The sequence below is a fragment of the Fusarium sambucinum genome, chromosome III (assembly GCF_050947815.1).
Source record: "Fusarium sambucinum isolate potato_lamoka chromosome III, whole genome shotgun sequence".
NCBI lineage: Eukaryota > Fungi > Ascomycota > Sordariomycetes > Hypocreales > Nectriaceae > Fusarium > Fusarium sambucinum.
Window position 1 is genome coordinate 8,301,304 of NC_139292.1, and position 26,309 is coordinate 8,327,612.

Below are 26,309 nucleotides of genomic sequence, written 5' to 3' on the forward strand. Positions count from 1 at the left end.
GTCTAATTGGTGCAACAGGCGGCCGACCCGGTTAAGACGGCTCAGCCGTTGAGATAAATCGCGAAAGTAAATTGAACTTGGAACATGTACATAGTGGGAAGAGGGGACCAAGATAACAGGGGCTGTATGAAGTACCATCGTCTTGCTTTTCTCTTCATCAGTAAATAATAATAGACCCGGCATTGCTGATTATCATTCTTGAAACACACATTACTCAATCGCTCGCCCCTCAACTTATCCACTTACTAACTATTTGCAATGGGCGCACTTTTCCACGCGATGGACTTATTTTACGTTCAACACCCAAAAACCCCTACAATAACACATGTCTTTGGTTCCGTATACGGTCAGGGTTAATCCAGCTCCCGAAGCTATTCAGAAAGACTAAAATCTGAACATGCAGGCCGCAAAAAAAATCTATGGGGTATCTGATTGAACTATTCGCCGAAAACGTAATGACTCTGCTGCACGACACGATATTTTACCCAATTCAAGGAAGCTTACACAGTTGTAAGAAGTGGTCATTATCTAGTATGTGATTAAGTTGTTTATATGATCTTTCCCGCCTGAATCACATAGCGTGAAAGATATGGCCAACTAACTGCTTTACACATGCGATGCGTTGGCTGTTAGCAAGAACTGATCCTCTAATTTTGTTGGACACTGGCTAGAGCTCTGCATATGTTTTTCTCAGAATTTGGTTATCAGAGAGCCAAATGCGAAAATCCAAAGGTTATTTCTGAGTGGTTTACACTTATTTATAACATTAAAGCCAAGTATCGCACACTAAATCAGTATGCCTACAACTTCGACGATACTTTGTTTATGATAGGTATCATCTTTACATGCATGGTGGTCGCTTCCTCGGATGACCGTGGCAAGGCTAAGCTAAAACAGCCCGGTAATCGAGAGTAGGCAACGATGGTCCAAGGCGCATTTGCGCAATGCTGGGCCTGGTCGCCATTCATCATCCTGGCCGCGCAGTACCATCTGACCAAATGGTATAGGGAGAGTAACCTTCCGGTCGACTGGATGATTACAACTACAAACGATTGCTAGACTACCAACGAAGTAGGCCTCTACATTAGACTATATTGTTATCTGAGCACCCACTCGAGGGTCTGCCTAACTAATTGATCCATGGGATCTATGAGTGAATGCGAGTTTAAATGCCTCAATGATGAGAAGTAAGAAGAGCCCTTTTAAACTCGAAGCACTTATATCAGACTGTCCAACTAAATTCCCCAACGAGGGAAACAGCTTGGACGAGGGCATCCACAGCCGCAGCTACAGCCGCGATAACGGGAAAAGCCACCACACTAGTTACACCAGTTGTTGGCGTAACAGCCACCAGGCTCGGCCTCGGTGGATAGCACAAAGTCTTTATCCCAATTAAAATAGACGACAGTTTCGCGATAGCCATTCTTGCTGATATTATAGACCGTGTGGTTGCCTAAGACATAGGCCTCAAAATTGCTGCTGTCTTTGTCTTAGGCGGCGGTCAGCCTTCGAACAGTATCGTCGATAGAGGGCTCGGAGATAGTTTGATCTGCTTGATGTGAGATTGACTGATGCTAAAGTTTAAGGTGTAAAGAGGCGTAGTGATACGAGTTTTATAACAAAAAAAAAGACTTGGGAAAACGATTTGATATTTTATACCAAAATCCAATTGTCTGGGAGCATCCTTGTAGTTTATGTTTCGCGAAAGAGAATCTTTATTGTCACTTATCTTACTACTGTGCCATAGTACATGGAAGTTTGGACGAAAAGAACACCCATCGAGCGGAACAGCTCGTCCTAGGCCTTGCGCTTTGACACAGTCTGTGCTTTACTTTCAATTCTGCTACCTGACATCACCCAACCTTTCAGCTCTCCGCACTCTTCGTCTACGTGCCTATGTTGCCCTTGGCAGGTATATACGCGTCTTTTTGAAGGAAAGGTCGTATTGCTTCCGTGTGAGACCGGGTCATCGGGCACAGAAAGTAGTTGGCATCTTACAGGAGTTGAGCTCCCTACATGCAAGGTGACAAAGTTGTTGATCTGATAGGAGACATCACTGCAGACACTGTTGAACAGAATATGAAACCGATCGGCATGTGGGAAAAGCTGAGCTCTCTTGTGATGGAGCAGCCTCCAGGGTAAATAGTGGCTGTTGGATTTACAAACGAGCTTTGGCCGAGCTATCAATTAAACTTCGCGCGCAAGTCTAAATCTCCTTGGTATCACAGGTGGATCATTGATCTTACAGTACCTACCTTTATCAACTGCATGTCTCCAGGACAATTCAAACACTATGGTTTCATTAAAGGTTCCTCAGAACCTTGGGCACCGACACCGTCTAGGCGGCAATGCTGGCCGAGAGTGTGAGAAGAATCCAGTTGGTTATGCTTAAATCCATCGGCGACGTTATTGTTAGCCAAACTGTAGCGAAGCTAAGATGAGAACGTCAAAATAACCCAAAATCTCCGAGCCTGGTCGTCTGACCTTGGGGAGCAGCATAAAGGGGAGGAGATCCTTGAGTAGGATACACGGTAGTAAAGTCTTGTCAACCACACCTAATGAACAGTCTGCAATGGATGATTTCGGCATCCTCATGGTTCCCAAGAGCAAGAACCCTCCTCCTCCTAGGACGGCTTTTGAATTCGCTCTGAGACTTGCCGAGGAAGAGAGGCTAGAAAGAATCTGCAGAATCTCTAGCTATTTGACAATTGTCAAGGCTGGCAAGCCGCCTATACGCATTGCAGAGCGAATTGTCAGTCCTATCCTGAAACAGCTTCAGCTTGAGTATCTTACTTGGAGGCTGGTGTGAGTGGCTCTGTGGTATAGACTCAATGCAATGGAATACTTGTAGCCGCTGCCATTGGGTAATACGGTCCTCAAGTACACTTGATGTTAATCATATAAAATTACACTTTATGCATTCCTTTATATATCATAGAACACTATTCCTCGTATTTGATAATTCTTCTGCTTATCTAACCTAGAAATTTACATCAAGTGATTAAGCGAGTAGACTATGACGTGTGTTGAATAATTAGTCTAACCCCAATTTGGTTACGCAGGGATACGCCTGAATCTCGCGTCGCGTAATGCGTACATTGAAATTTTCAATGATCCAAACACCCTAGATTAATATGTAAGTTTTCACTCCACTACTAAAGTAAAGGTACTCACAGCGTTGAAGATGTCAAGGGGCTTCTCAGGTTTGACGATGCTAAAGTCAAACCGTCGCAACAGCTACCACTCATATTAGTCCCAGCATCCTCATTTGCCCAGCAACACGAACTTACTTCAACAAATATCTTGTTCAACTCCATGATTGCAACAGGTTTCCCAAGACACTGCCACTTTCCACTCGAAAAAACCAGCGCAACACTCTCAGCCATAAGCTCTAGTTGTTCAGGCTCGACAGTTAACCAACGCTCGGGCCGAAAGACGGACGCATCCGGACCAAAAACCTTCTTGGAGTGGTAGACTCCAAATGCAGATATTCCGATCTGAGTGCCTCCGGGGATAAACTTGCCGTTGATAGTGTCGCCTTCTTTCGGGACCTCCTTGTAAAGAGGTGCTGTTGCGGGGTTTTTAAACCTAAGACCTTCTTGGATGGTGGCTTGAAGAAAAGGCAGGTTGCGAGCTTCCGCATCAGTGATTGGAGTTGAAATTGTTCCAGCCCGGGCAGCATCGTCAATTTCCTGTTGAAGGCGTCTGTATGCAGCTGGATTGGTCAATATACATAGCATTATGATGCGAATAGTAGTGGCGGTTGTTTCACTTCCAGCAACGACATTCAGCAGCGATTCGCGAGATGTCTGTTCCTGGTCAAGTCCGTTTTTGATAAAAGACCCCAGCATGTCAGCATGCGAGGCTGCATCCGGTGCATACCGTTCCGCAACCTTTTTCTTGGCAACACTTTACAAAGTCAATCTTGTTCGATATTCCTTGGGGGTAATTCTTACCCGATGAAGGCACCAAACCCAACCTTGTCAGTATCCTTTGGCACAAGACCACTGAACAAACGAGAGTGAAGCAGAGATATCATCCACGGTAGGTTCCCGATGGTAACGGTGAATGGAAAGAAAGCCCTTGTAATTTTGAGAAATTCAAACACGTCTTCATCCTTCGTTAAGTACCCGAAAGGTTGTCCAAAGGCAAGATCGCTGATAACATCGAGAGTAAAAAATTGAGCTTTCTCAGCAAAATCCATGGGACGGTATTCGTTTTCAGTCGACAAATATTTCGTTTCAAGGAGCGTAATAAAACTGGCGATCACTGAGTCGACGGAGCCCTCCAGGGAGGGGTTTTCTTTGCCAGAGTACTAAAATCAAGATTCGGTTTATAAGTGGACTTGTAGACGTTGAAGGATGATACGTACACCAGCTGCCATCTTGTTACGTAGCTTCCTGTGACCGTCTTCATCTCGCATCGAGAATAGATTATCTTTGCCTGGCTCAAAGCGCATAGACTCAAAACCTAAACATGTCAGTATATTACTTAGAGACTATCAACCGTGGCTTTTTATACCAAGTCCCCTAGTATAAGATGAACGACCAGAGTGGATTCTCTTGAGCAGCTTGGCGTCGTCTGTTGCTAACTCATTGGGTCCGATGCGAACCAGGGACCCTACAACATTTCTTAGTAACTGTGTCGAGGGTATATAACAGTGTATCGTTGTCCGTACCGTACTTTTCATTAGCAGCTTGTATCTCCATAGGCTGCTGGGCCCTCATCGACGCTCTCAGTAGCCATAATCTAGAGAAACTTGCTAAAAATGGCCCCGGTACATGAGATAGTCGATACCATGCTCTGAATGTATTCACGATGAAGATGATGAGAAACCCAACAACTACAGTACCAATGGCGGTCTTGGGTTCGTCGGCGACAAGCTGGACGATATCACGCAGGAGTCCTGCTGAGCTTCCACTTTCGTTGCTCATATTGTTCATACGACAAGTTTGAGAATGACGTTCGAAAGGGATGAGACAGAGTGAGGAGTCGCTCTTTGTATATACATTATAGTCTCCTATGTTGGTAATAACTCCGACTGCAACCGCTGAGAAGAATTGAAGTGGAGACGAATGAGTGTTCATCTGCAAATGTACGGCGTAGTAATTCCGTTAGAATCGCTATGATTGGTCGCAGTACATATAATGTCAGAGCGTGCACGGCCACGTTGAATGTACACACAAAAAGAATTCCCTCGGCATAGAAAAAGTCCACAAGAGGAAACCAAGGTCCGTGTCCCAAGACTAAACTACAACGAACTCAGCTCCATAGAATTTATGGGTAAATTGGCAGACATCTCGCATCATCATACATGCCTTTGAAAGTCATTCGGCGGGGTGCTAAACTCCACCTATGGGCTTGAATCGGTTTCGAGAGTATTGAAACTTAGAAGTAGCATGACGAAAGGGGCATTCTCAGTAATAACGACCAAAAATCCCCCCTCTAAATATCGAAGTCTGAAGGAACGTCAGATTGGGTCGAGCCAGCAGGAAAACATGAATAGTACCGCAAAAGCCAAATCTGGAAACAAAGTCAGTAAGAGCTTCATAGACATTCATGTCTTTTGCAAAGGACAATAGGGATTTGAAACGTACTCGCTGCAGAACACATTGAGAGGGCACTTTTCATCGCCCTTGTTCGTGTATCTGCCACATTCTACCTTGGCAGTGCAGTTTGACGTGCGTCCTTTTCCACAGTAGGTCGGACCAAATCCACATACAACGGATTCTCCACTAGTATTGGGTGCCAGCCAGGGTATGGAAACGTAGTCAAAGTTCAGCTAGATGTGATAAGACATACCAGCAAGCGCCGTTGGAGCAGGGTTTCGTCTTGTTGCAAGCATAAGGATCGTCTTCTCTGGCTAGGAGAGTACTGATGTATCCCGGTGGATGACCGTCCTCGAAAGGAAAAAAGGAATCGAGGGATCCAAAGTCATAGGGTGCGGCAGAGAAGTGATCGACGTTGAAAGAAAAGTGATAGACCTCAGCCGTTGCTCAGCATTTTACCGATTGGGGTTATGATTACGATGCTGATTCCTACACTTCTACTTGCAAAACTGCCATCAACAAAACACTTGAGTGCAATGCTGTGCTGGACTCCATTGTGTTCCAGAATAATGAGCCAACAGACTCTCATCTGGAAACGCTTTGCACCAAGAAATGCGAGGCATCGTTACTCCAAACTCAAAAGGATATTGTTAAGGCTTGTCCAGTGGCTCAGAACAACGTCACTCTCCAGTACGGAGGGCTTGTCACTGCCGAAGACAATATCCGCGAGCTCTTGGATGGCTTCACCAAAGCATGTCTCAAAGACCCGTGAGTGGATTTCTGCACACTTCATCGTGTTTACTAACAAGATGTAGCAATGCAGGAAAGTTCTGCCTTCTAATCATGGGCTCATGGCCTTTGATCAAAGACCACACCAGAGAGCAGAACTGCTCTGACTATGCCGAAGGAGCGATACAGCTAGGTCTCAACTCAGAGCTGACCTACAACGAATAGGTCGCGTCTGAGCTCTCCGTCTTGACAGAGAGTTGCCAAAAGACTGGCTTTGATGTTCAGGTCCCAACAAGGGCCGTTACAAGTCCTGCATCTGGTACTAACCCATCCACTGCAACGACTACCATTCCTTGTGAAACCCCATACACGATACGTGCAGAGGACACTCGTAACGGCATTTGCAAGTCACAGAACGTGTCCACATACGCATTCACTAAAACCAACCGATTGAACATTTGGTGTGATAACCTTCCCAAAGCGAGCACTGTAGTATGCCTGCCCAAGACATGTAACGTCTATATTGTCGACAAAGATGATACATGCGGTCGTATCGCCTACAAATTTAGCAGATATGCCCCTGGTTTCAGCATGACTTAACTTATCTCATGGAACCCCACGATTAACGACGTATGCTCTAACTTAAGGGCATCATGTTGGTATGCAGATTTGTGTTTCACCTCCAGGCTTTGGCCATCTGAAACCGACAGTATCATCGGGTACTGACACGCCTATCACACCAACGTAAGTGCATATGACTTGCCAAGGAAAGCAAATGACTAACAGAGACCAACCGGACAGTCCTGAACCAAGCAACCTTGCCAACGGGACGAACACCCAGTGTGCCCAATACTACAATATAACGAAGGGAGATTAACCCTGACCGCGGGAATATCTCTCAAGTACTTCTACTTCCTCAACCCCAGCGTCGACAAGAAATGTACGAATCTCATCCTCGGCGAAAGCTATTGTGTCCGGGCCATGGGAGATATTTAGACTTACCCTGGCTACACGTCAACCTTTTCCAAGAAGCCTGGTGAAGGTGTCGATACCGATGGGGGACCCGACGCAACTCTGGGTCCTGGATGGCGGACCGAGCTGCCCACGCCAGTCAACACAGAGAAGTCTCTGGCATCTGGCACCTGGGACACCGACAAGTGTCGTGTCTACTACAAATGGGCGGAACTCAGTAGTGATGAGCTCACCCAAGAGTAGAACAGCTGCGAGGAAATTGTTCGTCGATATAGGACTACTGTTGAGACTTTTAAGAAGTAGAATCCCAGTCTTGCTGAGGCTTCGCCTTGTATTATCAACAAGAAGGATAGATATTGCGTTTATCTTCGAGGTACAGTAGCTATTCCAGTCACACTGCACTATATACTGACATAGTACAGATGAATACAGGTCCTCCACAGCAACTACCAATGCGGTTGATTCCAAACCCACGCTAGCGACACCAAGCGCCACATCCTCTAGCACTACGAAGGCCTCAACGACGAAGCCGTCAGAAGGGATCCCCACTCCATCAACTGTTACTATAGATCTAGGACATCCTTCTGTTGAGACTTTTGACTAACACTGTCTCTACAGCCTGACACGATCGTAGGATGTAAGAACTTCTATACCGTTGTTTCTGGCGATTATTATTACAGCATTTGCGAAGACAACAAGATTACCCAGGAGGACTTTATCAAGTGGAACCCTGGTGTCAAGTATACTTTAACTTTCTAGCTGATATAATAAGCTAAACCGATAACAGTTCTTTCTTAAATATAGACTTTCTAACTCACTTTAAGGAGATGATTATATTTAATGTAATTAGCTTATCGCAAGATATTATAAATATTAATCTTCAAAGTATACAATGTCTGTGGGATGACGTTTTCTCGCTCATGCAGCTTGGAAAGGCACTTCCATGGATTAACGATTTATCCGGCTTTGAACCCCTCAGGGATCGGGTATTAAATCCTCCGAACCTAATTACATAAGATAAGCTTAGAGTATATCAAAGGTGCATTCAAATCTAGTAATGCAATAATTTATATCTACTATATTAGAACTGCCTGCATTTAGCCACAATCTTATAAGCTTTACCAGTAATCAATAAGAGCACTTTATTGATAGCGATTAATTTTCCCCTCGTCCAGGTACTATGCCTCCTGACGATCCGGCTACAGTAGAAAGTAGCTCGCAACAATCCTCTACCGCCGTTTCACTAGGTCTACGATCTTGTGTCGCATGCCGCCGTCGAAAAGTGAGATGTGACAAAACATTTCCTTGCAAGAACTGTGTGAGACACGGGGTTACCTGTGTGTTCCCACCACCTGGTCGGGCAAGACCAAAACCACGAACTCGAGTCGCCCAACATATCCTCAACAGAGATTCTGGAAGCAAGTTTGTATCAGACTTGACAACTGCCTTCATTTTGAACGAACGACTGGATAACTATCAGGCGGATGACCAGTCAAGACTTGATGAATCTATCTTGGGGAGAGAACAGTGGATAGAGCGTTGGTGGTACCTCGGAGGGGGTTTCTCAAAATGCCTCTATCGGGATGGCGCTAAGCCAGTGACTCGAGCATTGCATTTTGAGGAAGACGCTATCTGCGAGTATACGTCACGATTATCCGAGCTATCCCATATGGTACGGAAAGTTCATGCTGGTGGCCCCTATGCTCAGTTGTTAGATACGTGATTAGCATGTGCTAATGAGGTCAGCAGATAAAACTTCATAACGTGGATCAAAATTATTCAGATGATCACAGTGAAGAGTCTCCGACTCCGCTAGATGCATCCACCTTCAATTCAGTCACGAGGGTTCCGTTAGAACAGCCTGTCTCCCTTGAAAGCCACGGGTTTGTCCTGGGTTGTAATCCAACCAATTCCAATTTAAGTAGCCGCCATCCCTCGCCATCTCAGATACCATTTTTTTGGCAGACATTTGTCGAGAATGTCGACCCTTTAATTAAAATCTTCCACTCGCCGACTATGGGGAAGGTGGTGAGAGGTATTCAAGGGAGAATGGGTGCTCTTACGCCAGCTGAAGAAGCATTAGTCTTCTCGATCTATTTCGCCGCTGTAATATCTATGACTCCGGACGAGGTTGGCGATCGCCTAACATTCTTTGCACATGGATCTTACTAATAAGGATCAGGTACGAAAGTTTTTAGGCGAAGACAAAACAACTATTGCCACACAGTTCCGCCATAGCACGGAGCAAGCACTTGCCCAGGCTCAATTTATGACATCCATGGACCTGATGACACTTCAAGCCTTTGTGTTGTTTGTTTCCTGTCTATCACAGAACGAAGAGCCACGGCTCGCATGGAATCTCACTGCCCTAGCTGTGCGAATAGCACAAAGCATTGGCGTACAGCAACCTGATCCTCAGTTACCACCGTATGAGATTGAGGTCCGTAGAAGGTTATGGCTTTGCCTTTGGTTGTTGGATCTCAAAACTTCAATCTCCTTAGAGGCCGACTGGTTGATAGATGACAACCACAGAAGTATGGAGCCTCCCTTGAATATTAACGACTCTGACCTCGATATTCTGAGCGCAGAGTTTCCAGTTGCGAAGACAGGGATGACCGACATGGCTCATGTTCTAGTCAATTATGAGATTGGGTGCGTCGTGAAAAAAGTTCGATTCAGGCAAGGGAACAGACACCAGGAAAGCCGCAATGATGAAGAAAAAGAATCTCTTGTAGCACTTTGTGAGAAGCACATAGAGGTCAAGTATCTTGGGCGTTGCACAATTGACAATCCTCTGGAATGGTTGACGGCTACGAATGCAAAACTATTCTTTGCTACAGTTGTTATCTTTATCCACCACCCTGTCCTATCATCCGAGTTGCGATGTTCCATCTCTGGCGACGTCCGAGATCGCCTGCTAGCTGCATGCATTGAAACTGTTAAGTGCCTGCACATCTTGGAAACAATGGCAACACCTCATCGCCGGGGTTGGTTGTTTGGAACATATCTACATTGGCACGCGGTCGCCTTCATCTTGGAATCACTCCTACATCGATCGCTAGAGTCAGATATTACTGAGAAGCTGTGGCACGCAGTGGAGCTAGCATTAGGTCTTTGGACTGCAATTCCAGTTACTCAACAGCTAGTTGGGCCATGGCCTGCACTCATGGAACTTGTGAAGAAGGCAAAAGCGATTCGGCAATCCGGACTAGACACCAATTGTCATGAAAACAGCGTCAGGGAGGGGGGCATTCCAAATACAGAAAGGACGCGTGCTGAGACCAAATTAATTCACCATCAACATGTTGGAACCACACCTTCAATTCCATCAGATGTTCAAAATTCCATCGGTAGCATGAGACACGAGCTACATTCCCTCCCCGACAATGTCATAGAGCATCCTGATCCCGAATTTGGAATGCTCGGTACAAATCACTGTGTACCGCTTGAGGCACCTCCAACCACATCCGGCCCACAAGCATTCAACGGGCAGCCAATGGATGCTCATGATCATGCAATGGGAGAATTTGCGGATAATCCTGCAATGTCAGAAGGTTCTTTTTCGACAAACGCAGTTTTCTCGGCAGCATGGTCCTTCGGTCATCCACCCACTCAGGACCTTGCGTGGGGTGCGGGTGATACGTTGACGGACAATTCGGTGGATAATACGACGGAACACTGGATGACATGGAACGACATGGTTGATGATCTTGAAGGGTAACACGCGGGATATGCTGTCAGTATTATGAGTATATGGTATAAGTCTGTGTCTGTACATCAGAACTATTGGCATTTTGCTTTTGTTGCAGCGCCACTATAAGTTGCCTTGGTGAAATTTCTCTATTCTCAAATTCCTAGCCTCGCATGGACTTACTACAGATCTTCTCGCCTGATCCGCTGGGATTTGTAGTCTGGGTTGGGATCAGAATACTCTCACGGAAGCTCGCACCTCAAGGTTATTTCAGCTCTATGACTCATTGTAAATACATGACTTGCTCAATCGCGCTAGAAGAATCTCATATTCGCTTCAAGAACATATTTCAAGGGGAGTGAGTATCTATTTGCCAGCTATTGTTACTGGTGTTTTCGGGTGCCTGCAGCGACCATGCCATCGCCCCCAGAAATTTTCGCAGCCGCCTCGGCATTCTTCTGATATTTATAAACAGTCCAATCAAAAACATAGTCATATTGAAAACCTTCTCGTACAAATAGATCCCGAAAGATCTTTCGCAAATAACTGTAATCAGGTTTGTCGTCGAAGCGTAGAGACCTGCAGTAGTTGAGATAGATAGCGAATTCGTTAGGTAGTCCGCGACATAACACTTCTGTCGGAGTCGTCATTTTCTTTTCCATAATCCGATCGTACTTTTGTTTTTTTGTCCCTGCCTTGAGCCCTTGCCATGGCAAAGAACCGCGACAAAAGTACATCATAACATAACCAAGAGATTCCATATCATCTCTACGAGCCTGCTCCACGCCAAGGTGCGTATTGATCGAAGCATAGCGAGCAGTGCCAGTGAGGTTTTTGTTCTCGCGATATGGAATGTGGAAATGAGTTTTTGGATCGCGATATTTTTTTGCTAAGCCAAAGTCGATAATATTGACTTGATTGCCTCGCTTACCGATGCCCATCAAGAAGTTATCGGGTTTGATGTCCCGATGGATAAAGGACTTTGCGTGAACATACTCAGCGCGCGAGATAAGCTGGTCGACCAACAACAAGACCGTTTTAAGCGAGAACTTGCGGTTACAGAAGTTGAATAAATCCTCTAGGCTAGGTCCAAGGAGGTCATACACCATGGCGTTGTACTCTCCTTCGGTACCATACCAACGGACAAAAGGGACACCAACGCCGCCAGCTAGTGATTTGTACACGCGGGCCTCATACTCGAGTTGTGGATGTCTGGCTTTGGTGCTTTCCATTTTGATGGCGATCTCCTCGCCCGATATGATGTTTGTGCCGAGATATACCTCACCAAAGGATCCAGAGCCAATTTTCCGCCCAATGCGGTATTTGTTTCCGACGCGGAGATCCTGGATTAAACGGTCAGTCAGTTGATACTACAGCAAAATCAAAGGATGAACGTTAGGATTGATGCCATGAGAACAGAGGAGAACTTGGGTGTGGAGAGTTTGCTTTAGCCATGTAGGGAGATGCTGCATACCAAGGTCGACATGTTGCCACGTGTTGAGCTTATGCCACGATCCTGAGAATACTGATTTCGTGTGGTTCAAGTCTTTCGGCACTAGGAATATCACTATATGAGAATGTAATAATGTATGAGTAGAAAAGGACTATAGAGATTTGATATTAGAAATGTCAGTCAATATATAAAATTTAATTCGGTGGTCCAGGATTAAATTCGGCTAGTCCGATGCTCGGTTTCAGCTCAATGCTCGGTCTAGATGCTCTCGCCTAAGTTAGCTCGGCCTTCGGTCTCGGCCTTCGTCCTTCAGAGCTACAAGTGGGGTCAAGAAAAACACGCCGAGAATAAACACCCTACCCTAGACGTCAGTATGTTAATATAACAATCTTGATTCACTAAGTTTTAAAAGCTACCTCACGTTATAATTCTTATAAATTTTAACTCCTTTACTACAGCCGCTATATTTACTTATTATATGCAGCAATTCCGCAAAGCTGTAATATTTTCAGTACCCCTATTATCTTTCTGATATTAGATTAGCTTTTTTTCTTAGTGACACAGGGCTAGCATCCACAACGGTACACAGTCATATATAAAAAAAGCATATAAAACTTATAGATAAGTATATATACATGTACTTTACATTGAGATAAATAAGAACCTAATTAGGACATTTTATACAAACAGGCATGTCTAGGTTAACGTAAAGATAGAAAGTAGAATTGCAGATTAAGCTTTTCGAGACCACTGTTTACACTCGATTAAACACTGATGACGATAAACAGCGTCGACGATATAGACATCAAGCATTCAGAGCCAAAATATCTGGGACAAATACACTTTCGCTTGATAAAATTACATGCACTATTCGGTTATCGCTTAACTTCATATTAGCTCATTAATAATTGCCGTAGAACTTGCCGCCTACTTCTTTCATCGGATGATGTTGTCCGTTGAGGAGTACCAATTGCGAACAAGCAATAGAGAAGCTTGACGCAGGTATATCGTATCTCATGAGATGGGCAATATTGCCTTTTGAAAGCTTGTAGACTTTGCAGGTGTAACTGGGCGTGCTCGGATAACGAATCTTTTCTGAATGGCGGTTAATAACATCCAGACAGACGCACCTTTACCGTCTGTAGTGTAGTCCTGGGTGAACTCTGCTGGTAGAGCGCTTTGGAGATCGTAACCAAAACAGGGACTCCTTTATCCTAGCAGTATATTAATGATTAGAGCGGAAGCGTATAAGCTGACATCTTTGGCCGGGCCCCAAGTCTCTAATTTAATACTGTATTCTAAATGCAGATGGAGTGGTTAGATGGCTTCTGAGAGGCCCGGCAAATAATAAATTAGTCATTGCATCTCGAGGTAATGGCAGTACCTTGCATTAATTGCAAAGCTAACTATATAGAGCGAAATATCATAGTCAGACATGATCTACCGCTAGGAGGGATGGGTAAATGCACTAGATAATAGTCACACGACTGTCGGTGTAACTCGCTAGCATTTTATCTATGCCAATAACAAGACTGACTCTCTTAGTTAGTATACATTGGAAAAACAGGTAAAGGCCAACACTGAATAATATAGTAAACTAAAAGTATACATATAATAAACAGTAGATTAAGTAATAAAACGCTATCTATATGCCTTATGCAGCTACTGTATATAAAGCTTAGAGAAGCTTCTTCTATTAGTAACCCTTAATATCGAATTAAATCGTTACTATAACTATAGCCGCCCTGCAGCTGCTTTGTGGTAAGGAAAGATACTGTTGCTTCAGCTGCCGACGATTACCCCACAACTCTGTAAAGTTAATTCTCAAATAGCGGGCGGAGAAATATATCCCGTCTATTGCTATGGCTGCGCTACTACGGCACGTATGCGGGGTGCATGGCAAGCAGGGTTGCTTAATTTGCGCAAGAACTCGAGAAGCGACCCAATAGATTAAGTAAAGGTAGGAACACAATAACAGGAGAACTGAAAATTATAAATAGAGCTACAGTTTCTTCCTGAAATTTATTTCTTTTACTATCGCAAGTCTCACACTAGTTAATGTTGATATAAGCCAATACCTACAAGATGCGCTTGAACATAGTCTCCAGTCTTGTGACTGCCACCTTGGCATTGACCACCTTTGCCAGCGTAGTAGTTCCTCGCCAGCAGGGTTTCGTTGGTTACCTCATCAGCACTTTCTCGGACGCCGTCCCTCAAGTCCAACAATATCTTTCCAATGGCAACAATCCTCTCAGCTACAGAAAGCTGAATGGCGGAAATCCTATTCTTACCTCCACTGTTGGTGATCGGGCTGTGAGAGACATCTATCTTGTCACTAACAATGCTCGTTCGGAATACTTTATTATTGCTACCGGTATGTTCATCTCGCCATAGACCTCATGTCGATTGTTGATAGAGCTAAATCACTTTCAGACCTTGACATCAACGCTCCTGGCTTCAACTGGGACAAGGCCACCCGGCAGGGTAGCCGCAGCCTTATTATCTGGAAGTCGACAGATCTCGTTAAATGGTCGGGACCCAATCGGCGCACGGTCGAAGCCAGCACAGCCGGTATGACCTGGGCCCCCTCGGCCGTATGGGATCAGGCAACTGGCCAATACTATGTCTTCTGGGCGTCTCGACACTATGCATCCAACGATGCTGCTCATACTGGTGATGCAGGACTCGACCGCATCCGTTACGCGACAACCAAGGATTTTGTTACTTTCAGTGCACCAAAGGATTACTATGCACCTGGTATTCCCGTTATCGACCAAGAATTCCAGTATCTCGGCACTCCTGGTCACTATGTCCGCTACATTAAGGACGAGAGAACCAACCAGGTATTCCAAGAGCGAACCACAGGTGGTCTCTTCGGAACCTGGACACGTAACCCTGGATTTGTTCGCAACGAGTCACCGCGTGAAGGTGCTTTATCATTCCGAGACAACAACAACCCGAACTTGTACCATCTGTGGATGGATAATTACGTCGAATATATCCCATTCCAAACCACCAACATCCTAAACCCAGGTATCTATGCGCAATCCAACGGTTCTGGTTTCCCTCGCGGCCTTAAGCATGGTGTTGTTACCCCCCTTACGCAAGCTGAATACGCTAGAATTCAGGCCAAGTACCCTTGAGCAAGACAAGACGGCCAGTATTGGGGAGAAGAACCCAGATGTAGGAACGTTAATACCGGCTTTGACAGAATACAATACTGCATTTGGATTGGATAGTCTATGCCAACTGCAAATACTTTCTCTGTTTTAAAATTTATTCCTGGTGACCTTTTCAACAACTTGAGTAGACAGTACACTTGTACATGTGCAGCATTAATCATACCTCGGAACGAAACAATGCTTTTTTAAATCCGACCGATAAAGGCGTCCTGCATCTAGTGGTGTAAGTCGGTGATTTTAGATAAACATAGAAAGAAAAGATCATATAGATGCGCGACCTCAATCGTCTAAATTTGCAAGCTCTATTCATTGGGATTAGTAAAATCGCAGGTCTTTTCTTTAACAGGCAAGGCTGGGCAAAAACGCTACACCCATGTGGTTAGACTTGTACCGGCCTGGGAGTTAGTGTCATCATCTGGTTGGTGGAATAATCGCAAGATGTAATTACCACGAATGACCACGGGTATTGGGGCGCGTCCGACAGTACTATGTACGAACAAGATGATCAACCTAGCGTCAGACTACTCAACACTAGCATATCATTCTAGTGTTTAAAACCAAAGTTTTACGAACAGTGCTCATCAAAGCACTTCATATCCTTGGTACAGCCGTGCTCTCATATGCCATTACCGCAGACGGCACGTATCGTACTCGACCAAATCTTTCACTATCAAATTTAAATATCACTCTAGATTATGAAAGCCGCTGTGCGAATGGCTATCTCTTTGTCGCACCCTTCATCGGCCATCGTGATCCCGCTGATCACAGCCCCCTCAGCTTGCTCCTTACATTTTGACGGACACAAGCGGTCTCGTCTTGTCTGGCTTCTACTACTTCTCCACTTGGGCCGGTAACTTCCGAGCGGCTTGGTAGAAGGGAGAAAACGTGTTGCTTTCATTTGAAGGGACACACAATAGCTTGCGTGGACTCGGTCATGGTTATCACACCTTGCTAGACCGGCACTACCAGAATATCCGCGAACTGCGTGCTGGAGATTGTGTGATCTCTGATGTCGATGAATTTACTATCATCAAGGAAACATCAGCTTTTTTCGGATATATAACTTTTTCCAGAGAAACCTCATTGCTACAGTGGTACATCCGAACAGACATGGATTGTCGATGCCCGATTCTAGGAAATGGATATTGAGACTGGTGAAGTCTTGTTTCAGTGGCCGAGTCTGGATTATGTGTCGCCAAATGAGACTACTATTTCTCTTCCCCTTGGACAAGCTGGACGTGGATACAGAAGCTCTACAGCGTGGCATTACTTCCACATCAACCCCTTCACTAAAGGCGATGACAGCTACTACCTGATTTCCGCTATGTATATTTCTACCGTATTTAAAACAAATGGCTTAGATAGGTCAGTTACTTGGCGCTGAAGAGGAAAGTACTCAACTTTGACTCTAGGCCTGACCATTACTTTTCGATCTTAACACCATGCCTACTATTTATTAGGAGGGGTCTGTCAGTCTGTCGAGGTTATCTCTCTCTTTTATGATTCTTTGTATGGCTTTGAAGTAGCTAGCGGCGGCGATAAAAAAGTCCATCTTTATTTACAATCATGAGGAAAGTAGCTGTTTCTATTTAGCTAAGCCTTGAAATTTTGATTTAATGGAGAAATAGTAAGATAATTTCAATTGTAATATTAAGTCCTGGCCTGATTCTGTGTAGATTACGAGATGTCACTAACTAGAACCTGTCTATCTACAAGGCTAGTCTCGTCTCTTATACTCAATCTCAGATCCTTGCCGCAGAAGATCTCTTTGAGAGATATGCGCGGGATTAGGTTTGTTCTCCAAGCCCACAACGTATCTAGTCCCAAGAATTGATTTCTCTACCCACGACTGGGCGTTCTGTTGCCAAAGGTTGAAGTTTGCCCATCCGACTTGAAGCTGAAGTGAGTAATCAGCACTCTTTGTCTTGCTTTTGAACTCGGGATATTCCCTTGATAGGTCGTCGGGGTTGAGGCCTTCATCAAACGGGACACCTGGAGGTACGTTCCGGAAATAAATCATAACGTCGGCATCCGTTTTCCCCTCAGCCGGCTTCGTCACTCCATTAGTTGTCACCAGCGGAGGTACAATGCTAAGTGGTTTCTTGGCGTTGCCGAGATAGATTGGGTCGCGAGTTGCAACCGAGTGGCATGAGGCACATGCTGAGATGAAGTTATCAGCGGGACCGTTCATGCGACCGTTCCAGCCCCATGATGGCCTAGAGCCACGGAGAAGCTTTCTCCATTCCTCGGCTTTGGGATTTATCCAGGATTCTGTTGGTTTTGCCTTGGGGTCGTGATCATGGACTTTCTGGGTTAACCATGGGTCATTACCCCATTGAAGGCCGACCAGGGTAAGCCGACTCCAGGGCTAGCGATGTGGGAAGATGGTTAGTTCAGGGTTCTTAATATACCATAAGGGATTTCCCCTTACCTCTTTCTCCTTGACCTCGCAGTCATACATATAGGTTCCAAATACCCACCCGATATCTGAACGTGGCTCTACAACTGCAAAGTCTACTTGGATCAGTCGAACATCGGAAGGCTCCTTGTTACGATTCATGCCATTTTTGGGTGGCGGCTTCGTCGTAGGGTCGCTACAAATAACCTAGGCTGGTGAGCGTACAATGTAGAAAGTTGAAGGTGTAAAACTAACAGCTTTCATAGATGGTGAGCCAACCATGTTGGGAAGTTGCTCATTTGTCGCATTGTTGAGCAGAATCTAGACGTCTCGTTAGATCTGAATGTCTAATGGTATGATCGATCACAATTACAACATACCTTGAAGACACAAGTGCCTACAGGAAAGTGTTTGTTGTTGTTGAAATCTGGTGCAGCAGGATTCTTCCACATATCACCAAACACCGTTGCTCCTATCACCAGATTAGAAAATCCATTATAAGTCTATATAAAGATGAATGGGTACCAGTAGCGTTGTAGAATCCACATGCCCAATTCTGTAGCCACGTATCCTGGGTTCTGGCAAACTCGTATTGGGGTGTTATTCGCTCAAAGGTTAAGCCGTGGAGGGGTTCTCGCTCGTTACCACTCGACTTGGGTCCGCGGTAGTGCATCCACGGAGCATGGTACCAATTCCGGACTTTGTTGTCTTGTGGTCGAAAGTCTGCGGGCACCATGCCATCGAAGCAATATTCTCTGATAGTCTCAGCGTAGAGCTCTGGGTTCTTCTTGAAGTCGACCTTCAACCAAGGTGCGTTCTCGCCTTCAAAGTCGTCTCCATACCCTGGCAGTGGGAGTGCTGGTAGATTCCCAGGGACGAGGCTTTTGACATTCTTCTTGGACTTGAGCAGGTCAGAGGTCGGGTAGTCATTTCGAATCTTCCATGGTGTGTAGCCTGGAGGAGCAGGGTGCTGAGAAGATGTATGAAACTCTTTCTCTGCCTTCTGTACATCGACGTATCTGGGCTGTTCCTTGAAGAGAGCATAACCACCAAGTCCAGAGACAGCACACATGCCCACCAAGCGTCCTCGATAGACGGGAAGGAAAACATTGCTAAAGAAGCGCTTCGACATCGTGGCCGTGAAAAGGTTTGGCTTCAGCTTATGGATTGTAATAGATAAGAGGGTGAGCCAATTCCATGTTACTTGGCGAGACGGTTTCTTAAGTAGGAAGAATTCGTATTGTCCCCTGGTCTGATGTTCCAGTCATAGTTCAGAGCTGAACTTTTGCTTAACTGCTTTGGGTGAGCTGAAATAACTAAACCAGCCAACCAGCCTGCTCTATTTAAGAACTATTTGCGAGTACACTCCCAGGTTGGATGTGGCTGCAGTATGGCTTCCAAAACTGAAGCTGAAAATACTCCTTGCATGCCGTTGCCAGTAATTGGATTGATAAGACCCTTGCTTGATTGGTGGTCTAGAACATGGTCCAGGCCTCGGGCCGCTTAACCCTTGCTGATCTATGCCTATAGTAGAAGCTACACAGCTAATAGCGCTGACTAGTAATCTACCTGTTTCACTTATTTGTCAAGCTTGTCCACATCGCCAAAACAGCCAACTTTAAAATCGCCTTTTTGCCACTTCAAAAGTCTATCCTCGTCAAGTTGAAAGGCTTACTATTTCTTCTCAAAAGTTTCAACAACTCATCATGTGAATGAATGGCATATGTGATTACTATTGTAAATACCTATTAACTATTACCTCATCTACATTTCCAGCTAGATGTCTTCTTAGGATCGCCACCAACATAAGTTTGAGTCTTTGGGTACAAGCAATGCTTGCGCTGAAAGTCAATACCACTAGCCGCCGTGTCATTGACAAACTTGGTACCCGTCAAACTCTTAGGAGCATGTCCATCCTCAACCCAACTCACCATAGCAGCTAGAACGTTATGCTGAGGGTCAAAGGGAATACCAGCAGCAGGTGCACCACCGCCTTGGCCAACAGCCCAGGCACCTGGACCACCATTACAATGGAACATGCCGGACATGCGGAAATAGCGATAGTAGTCCTGAAGTTGATGGTCGGCAGAGTACATACGGTCCCAGAAGCGCTGGGTGTTGAATTGCGTAATTTGGTTGTCCTGGCCACCGTGATAGCTGAGCAATTTTCCACCACGTTTCTTGAACGAAGGAAGGGACCGAGGGTAGGTACGGATGTTGGATGGGTTCAGTTGATCAGCCTTGAAGACATCCTTTGTCGTATAAGTACTGGCATTCCAGGTAGGATCGTTATATACAACATATCGGAACCAATCTTCAGAATAGCTGAAGGGAGTACCTGCGATAAGCTTGGATACAGCTTGAAGCTCGTTGCCAGGGTTCATGCGAGGGAAGATAAGCTCGCCGTTGGGATAGGTATATGGAGCGTAAATCTTTTGCAGCTGGGCGACTTGAGCAGAGCTAAGACAGCCCTTGTCCTTGGGTCGTCTAGGGCTGCATTTCAGGGCCTTGGGATCAAAGAAACACTTATCGGGGACCTCGATAATACCGTCCTTGACACCATCAATCGTATCGCACTGCCTAAGAACTTCGTCATGGATCAGACCCTTCCAGGTGTCAATAGGGATATAGTCAGGAGAATCTGCGGATCCTGTAATTGGGTAGAACATGGCTCTTTGGCCTTGGAGGTTATTGAAATCAACGGCTGGGCATCCCGCTACAATTCCATCATAATCCTTAGGGTACTTCTCTGCGGCCTTGATGCCCATGCGACCGCCTAGCGAGCAACCGATATAGTAATTATGGGCTGGACGTCTCCCATAGAAGGATTTGATGAGCTTCTTAGCTGAGCGGGTACCAGTGTGCAGGCTTGATTGAACAGTTAGCTAGTGTCTTACTATTGAGGGATAAGGTACTTACGCCCTGTAAGAGAAATCCTCGATGATATCGGGATTGTTCAACATGGTGATACCCGTGGTACCATTGTGTCCATTATTAGTACCCATAGTGGCAAAGCCATTGGTTATGCCGTACGACAGATCCTCATACTTGATGCCTAAACACTTTGTCTCAGCTTGGTAACAAATTGTGTCTGTTAATTGAGAATTACTCACATCCGTCGATTCCACCGTTACCAGTCGCCAGATATCTCGATTCCTTCCAATCACGGGGTAACCATAGCTCGAAGCTGATGCTAGACCGCTTTGAGGTGGGGATCTGGAGACCGATGCGACAGAGATCTGCTGTGACGGCCTGAGAGGCACGGTTGCAAGTAGGGACGTTGTCTGATAGCTGTAACGTCGTACCAGCAGAAACAAACTCCAGTCGCGTCAATGTCGAATTATTGATGTGCTTTGTTGGGTTGAAGGACAGACACCTGCTGCGAAAGTCATTTTTGGGATGGTGGCAAACTGCAGTCGCTACCAAGCAGCTGAGTATGGCAAGGCACCAAGAAAAGCGTAGTAGCAGAGACATAATTGTTTTTCTGGACTGGTACCCTGTCTGTCAGTGTTGAAGAAATGCACGACTGCTTCTACTTAAGGAATGCGGACGAAAGAGGGCGGGATGGAAAAAATGTCTCTAGGCGAGTGATCCTTGCACGAACCGATTAGGGATGCCGGCTTGGCTTCTTGGCTTGTTGGAATGAACTGAAGGATTTCCACCCTCGTAGGCGAGGCGCAGGGGTGAGGCACAGACTCTGCAGTTGATGTTCCCCGAGATTGGGATGGAGACTCAGAACGGAACCTGCCGTTAAGCTAATGCTGAGTTGGAAGTTGATCCGGCACTCAGGAACTGGCAAAAAGCACAGATACGAAGTAGTACAGGAGCTATTCACTCATACCGAGTGCTTCTTCGCTAGTAGTCTTCTGAAATTGATTTTGCAGGCGTTTTTCCCTTGCCAGCATCCAACGTAGCACTAGCCTTAAGAGACGGAATCTCCCGCCCCCGGAATTGATGAGCCGTAGCACGGGTTTTATGCTAATCCGACCCTAATCGGGATGTGGGATCAGCATGGCACTCTGCTCGGCGAGCTCATTGATTTCCGATCGAGACAGGGAACAGCGGAAAATGCTGATAGTGGAGGGACAAGTCCATCCTGACAATCTGATGAAGAAAGTTCCTACAAGGCTTCAAAAATGGTGTCAAGCAAGTATGTTAAGGTTAAGCGAAAGATGATTGGTGGGATTATGGTGCGTAAATGAGCCAAGGCGGCGAAGTTTAAACCCGTGTGGGTACTAAACTCTATTACTAACACGTAGAATCCATGTCTGATCCGATATCCGGCGCCAGATCTAGGTAAAGGCAGACTTTGCCTTTCGGTAGATATGTATCAGGTTGAATAAAGGGTAAATTATCAACATACGCTCTGCCTTTCCAGGCCTTCGCTTCAGCAAAAATGTAATTGAGACCTGATGCAATTAATTACCCTACAGGCTCAAGGATGACACAAGTATCCCAGCGACATATCCTGCGGCATTGCAGCTCCTTGGTTGTTCCGCTCCTTTAGTCAGTGATAAGGCATTCCAATCAATGCGGATCTCAGGATTGCTTTATCTTCGCCGAGCCCTCCTTCCAATCTTCTCGCATCACCACCGATACCACACCACTCAAATATCTTTCAACGACCGGTTATACTCTTTTCCACCCTCTCATGATGAACAAGCCACAATCCAAACCTACCAGACACTCACTCCACTTGTTGAACCGAGGTTTCCGAAATCCCTCAGTATGCCTTAATCTTTCCGCAACATCCCTGTCAGAGGCACCCTGTACATTGTCGCCGTGACACATAACAAGTCTGGGGTTCAGAAAAGGTGACAAAGCACTTCAAGAAGACTAAGCTTCTCAAAAAGAGAAGTCCCCTCTAAGAAATGAAAAATAAGTCGAGAGCTGGTATAAAGGTTAAATATTTAATTGGTATGAGTCGTGCAGACTAAAAGCAAAGTTAGGTTAAACAAAGCAAGACCGTTTGTAAGCTGTCTTGATCTTAAAAGTTGGAGGCAATGCATCCATCAAATAACCGAATGTCATGCAAGATCGCATGATCTTCGTGTCGGTTATTAAAATTTGCGTGGCATGATTTGCTTTTTACAAGAGAGGAGAATTTCATTTATCTAGGATCTTTATCTCCATCTTACCAAGCCACACCCTTTTTATCTAACCGCGGATTCGGGTTAGATGTCAACGGCACAGTAAAACACAGACATTTCTCCGATCGGCTGGGTCTATCATGGGTAAATTGGCTCTCTCCCACTTCCCTTGCAGCCTCACATACGGGTCATGTCGTCCGAACTGCTACCAGGATCTGAATCCTACATGCCTGTCTGGTGTGCCAGTGTGGCAACCAAGGCCGAATTCTCGTAACAAAGTTCCAAGTGGCACTTAAGGTTAAATTCGAAACGGGATATTCGCATGCAATGTGTTCCGTACTAATGCAGGTTTGTGCGGGTAAAAATGCTAAGATTCAAATAAAAAAGCATTGGTCCCTCAGTCTTTTTCCCCCTTCTTTCCTGTAGCTCCAATTTCGATGAGACGGCGGCCATGTCGGAGTACTACCAAGGGCCCAACAATTCAGCCAAGCTTAAAGCTGTAACGCTTACGCTACTTGCTAGTGCTGTTATTTTAGTGGTATGGAGAATATCCTGGCGGATCTCGAAAAAGGTCATTGGGTTGCCTGATTACCTGTTGATGCTTGGTCTAGTAAGCTTACGCACTTCTTTCTTATCTATTATTCTGTACTAACCCGTGTAGTCCCTGAGCTTATGTCTTGCTGGCTTTAACCTAGATCGTAAGTATAGCGACCTTAATGATAAGTCTTAACTGACAACGATCTAGCCTACTTCCGATGGGGTTATGGCTATCACAAAGCCGATCTGCCGCCGGAGATCCAGTTAGCTGAAACGCCCAAAATTGTATACATGTCCTCAATTCCTTGCATAACACCACTGACAATGACAGTGCTTCTGGCTTAACCAAGTCTTTTTCAAGGCAACGGCAGGCGTTATCAAACTCTCCATTTGTACCATCTATATGAATATTTTCAGCAAACCCGTCATCTTGAGTACAAAGATTGCCCGATACTGCAATTTTGCTTTAATGGGTGTTATTGCAGCGTATTACACCGGCGGTACTTTAGTATCGACATTCCAATGCAATCCGATTCGCAAAGCTTGGCAAGGTCATCTTGACGGGACATGCATTAATAATAACCAATTCCGTATTGCAAACGCCTACATCAACTCGTTTACGTCGATCTTGCTTGTTTTAATGCCGTTTCCAGCCTTGTTAACAACCGGGCATCGAAGCAAGGAAATATGGCAGTTTCTCTTTCTCATCGCCCTAGGTCTTGCGTAAGTGACATTTAATGACCATTTCTTAACCCTAAGCTGACAATGCAGACACACGGGCTGCGCTGTGGTTCGCGTTGTAATGATTTATATCCCTAACACAGGAGCTGCTAAAGATCCTCACTGTACGTCCATTCCTTTCCTACTCACCATGGCCTACACTAAATTTCCCAGGGTACAATACCACTCCCAACACCCTCGCTATGGCCGAAATATTCACTGCCGTTATCGTGGCTACAATCATGACAATGCGCCCTTGTTTCCAGGTCTTCTTCAGTGGGATAGCTACAACTGTAACAAGCACTTCACGGACACGATTGGGAACTAGCCGAACGAGGATGGACAGCTCTGGTGTTATGATATCAACGACTAGTCAGAAACGAAAGGTCGATCGTCAGGGTTTCAACAAGATTGGGCCCACCAAGACTGAGATTCATGATATCGAGTTGCAGAGCCGGGATCATAGCACTGAAGAGCTGTTCCCACCTGAACGTCACGAAAATAACAAGGTTGAGAAGACGTAACATATGAATGCATATATAGAACAATATTATGGCTGTCAGTCGAGAATCCACGTGTTTGTACGAACATAACTTATATAGAATGTGTTATAGTTCAACTTTCCAACAGCTATACTCTTGTAACATGTACCTAACTAAACAAGTATTATATAGTATTAAGTTGCAATTATCCTGCAACAGCCCAAGACCACCTCGGACCAACGATGTCTCGAATTTCAGCGCATACACCCTCTTTCCATCCCATCATTATAAAACTATTACTAACGTCATCTGCTAAAAAGCACCCATATGATAATAATACAAGAGCTGCAGGTTCACGAGCCTCAAGTAATCCCATGAATTCTTTGCTGACCAGGCAAGCCCATTGCAATGAGGCTCGGTGTGCAGGCCACATCTCCGATGTCTGTGCTTTTCTCACCAGCCATTTCATCAGATCCAGAGCATCCTGACAAGTTTGTCTTATGCATTGATCATGTTCTTGGTCAAGAAACATCAATGAGTCGAGAACACCTAAAAGTGGATCTAGAGGTCCATGGTCTGGTGGTTCAACCTCTGTGACGAAGAGCATTTTCTCACGTCTGTCTGGTCGTATGACTCCAAATGTATCAGCAATAGCCCTCACACCCCTCGTGAGTCTGCAAGTGACCATCAGGTCATTAAGCATGGACGGATAATCGTTGTCTCCTCTGACAAGCTCTTTGGCAGAGCCTTCAGCATAAGAGTTAATCATCATGAGAACTGAGGCGAGATGACACAAAGGACCGTTGTTGCGGTTCGCATTGGCTACTGCGTCCCTCATCAACCCTACAGCATTTCTAGAATAGCTGAAGCCAAGGGAAGCGTAGATGTCTCGTCGGCGGCGATGTGCTGACACATCTGTTTTTGATAGATGCGCTGTATGTGCTCGTTCGAATGAGGATAATGCTAGCGCTAAATTCAGAATCACCGGATGATCGAAGGCGAGATGTGTCACTTCGTATTGCCAAAGGTCGTCCGTCCCAGGTTGGTCAGTGATTGCCTTGGAGGCGACTTTGTGCCAATGGGTCAGTAGTTCCCTATCTTGCGTGGTCAAGCCATCCGAAGGTGATGGAGCGATCCTTTGAAGATGTGAGACAAACACAACTTGTGTTGTAGTCGTGTTGCGTGGAGACTGCGGTTGATTACGAGGGGATCTTCCTTGGGCCTCGAGGCTGCATGTTGAGTTACGTCGAACACAAGCCGTGCATGGAACATTTTCGTCACACTATCGTGGATGTAAGCGTCTACTAACTTTGCTTAGCTTGGCTCGCAAGTCATTACCTTTACTTTTCTGTCTTTACAATGCGTACAACCAGTCCGCGTCTTCTTATAAGTCATATTGAGAAATTTAGAATATGCTCGACAATTTACTACTACCCCAATCGCTAGGGGTTTGATGATAATAAAGTGCGCGGTATACAACAACGCGCGCCATTGTGGGTCTCCATC

General features: G+C 45.4%; 10 protein-coding genes across 10 annotated transcripts; 5 read left to right on the forward strand and 5 right to left on the reverse strand.

Moving 5' to 3' along the window:
• Positions 1 to 2,572: 2,572 nt before the first annotated feature.
• Positions 2,573 to 2,809, forward strand: FSST1_012995 (uncharacterized protein; the record flags this gene model as incomplete). Its single annotated transcript, XM_083236270.1, has 1 exon — positions 2,573 to 2,809. The coding sequence occupies one exon, from the start codon at positions 2,573 to 2,575 to the stop codon at positions 2,807 to 2,809; it is 237 nt and encodes a 78-aa protein (XP_083082691.1).
• Positions 2,810 to 3,034: 225 nt separating this feature from the next.
• On the reverse strand, positions 3,035 to 4,934 carry FSST1_012996 (cytochrome P450; the record flags this gene model as incomplete). Its single annotated transcript, XM_083236271.1, has 7 exons — positions 3,035 to 3,124; positions 3,175 to 3,237; positions 3,291 to 3,909; positions 3,957 to 4,315; positions 4,373 to 4,470; positions 4,522 to 4,620; positions 4,679 to 4,934. The coding sequence occupies 7 exons, from the start codon at positions 4,932 to 4,934 to the stop codon at positions 3,035 to 3,037; spliced, it is 1,584 nt and encodes a 527-aa protein (XP_083082692.1).
• Positions 4,935 to 5,498: 564 nt separating this feature from the next.
• Positions 5,499 to 6,503, forward strand: FSST1_012997 (uncharacterized protein; the record flags this gene model as incomplete). The annotated part of the gene is made up of 3 exons (XM_083236272.1): positions 5,499 to 5,538; positions 5,990 to 6,317; positions 6,365 to 6,503. 3 exons carry the CDS (start codon positions 5,499 to 5,501, stop codon positions 6,501 to 6,503), a joined length of 507 nt encoding a protein of 168 aa, XP_083082693.1.
• A 1,927-nt stretch (positions 6,504 to 8,430) lies between these two features.
• On the forward strand, positions 8,431 to 10,971 carry FSST1_012998 (uncharacterized protein; the record flags this gene model as incomplete). Its single annotated transcript, XM_083236274.1, has 3 exons — positions 8,431 to 8,922; positions 8,997 to 9,380; positions 9,433 to 10,971. The coding sequence occupies 3 exons, from the start codon at positions 8,431 to 8,433 to the stop codon at positions 10,969 to 10,971; spliced, it is 2,415 nt and encodes an 804-aa protein (XP_083082694.1).
• Positions 10,972 to 11,324: 353 nt separating this feature from the next.
• FSST1_012999 (casein kinase 1 family protein) lies at positions 11,325 to 12,427 on the reverse strand (the record flags this gene model as incomplete). Its single annotated transcript, XM_083236275.1, has 2 exons — positions 11,325 to 12,284; positions 12,416 to 12,427. 2 exons carry the CDS (start codon positions 12,425 to 12,427, stop codon positions 11,325 to 11,327), a joined length of 972 nt encoding a protein of 323 aa, XP_083082695.1.
• A 2,052-nt stretch (positions 12,428 to 14,479) lies between these two features.
• FSST1_013000 (family 43 glycoside hydrolase) lies at positions 14,480 to 15,537 on the forward strand (the record flags this gene model as incomplete). Its single annotated transcript, XM_083236276.1, has 2 exons — positions 14,480 to 14,768; positions 14,828 to 15,537. 2 exons carry the CDS (start codon positions 14,480 to 14,482, stop codon positions 15,535 to 15,537), a joined length of 999 nt encoding a protein of 332 aa, XP_083082696.1.
• Positions 15,538 to 17,293: 1,756 nt separating this feature from the next.
• FSST1_013001 (uncharacterized protein) lies at positions 17,294 to 19,106 on the reverse strand (the record flags this gene model as incomplete). Its single annotated transcript, XM_083236277.1, has 5 exons — positions 17,294 to 17,944; positions 18,008 to 18,181; positions 18,230 to 18,295; positions 18,355 to 18,446; positions 18,500 to 19,106. 5 exons carry the CDS (start codon positions 19,104 to 19,106, stop codon positions 17,294 to 17,296), a joined length of 1,590 nt encoding a protein of 529 aa, XP_083082697.1.
• A 628-nt stretch (positions 19,107 to 19,734) lies between these two features.
• Positions 19,735 to 21,448, reverse strand: FSST1_013002 (Tannase/feruloyl esterase; the record flags this gene model as incomplete). The annotated part of the gene is made up of 3 exons (XM_083236278.1): positions 19,735 to 20,842; positions 20,894 to 21,029; positions 21,088 to 21,448. 3 exons carry the CDS (start codon positions 21,446 to 21,448, stop codon positions 19,735 to 19,737), a joined length of 1,605 nt encoding a protein of 534 aa, XP_083082698.1.
• A 1,806-nt stretch (positions 21,449 to 23,254) lies between these two features.
• Positions 23,255 to 24,845, forward strand: FSST1_013003 (uncharacterized protein; the record flags this gene model as incomplete). The annotated part of the gene is made up of 7 exons (XM_083236279.1): positions 23,255 to 23,334; positions 23,491 to 23,674; positions 23,726 to 23,762; positions 23,810 to 23,886; positions 23,933 to 24,324; positions 24,373 to 24,446; positions 24,496 to 24,845. The coding sequence occupies 7 exons, from the start codon at positions 23,255 to 23,257 to the stop codon at positions 24,843 to 24,845; spliced, it is 1,194 nt and encodes a 397-aa protein (XP_083082699.1).
• Positions 24,846 to 25,008: 163 nt separating this feature from the next.
• FSST1_013004 (Zn(II)2Cys6 transcription factor) lies at positions 25,009 to 26,198 on the reverse strand (the record flags this gene model as incomplete). Its single annotated transcript, XM_083236280.1, has 2 exons — positions 25,009 to 26,085; positions 26,142 to 26,198. 2 exons carry the CDS (start codon positions 26,196 to 26,198, stop codon positions 25,009 to 25,011), a joined length of 1,134 nt encoding a protein of 377 aa, XP_083082700.1.
• Positions 26,199 to 26,309: the final 111 nt, after the last annotated feature.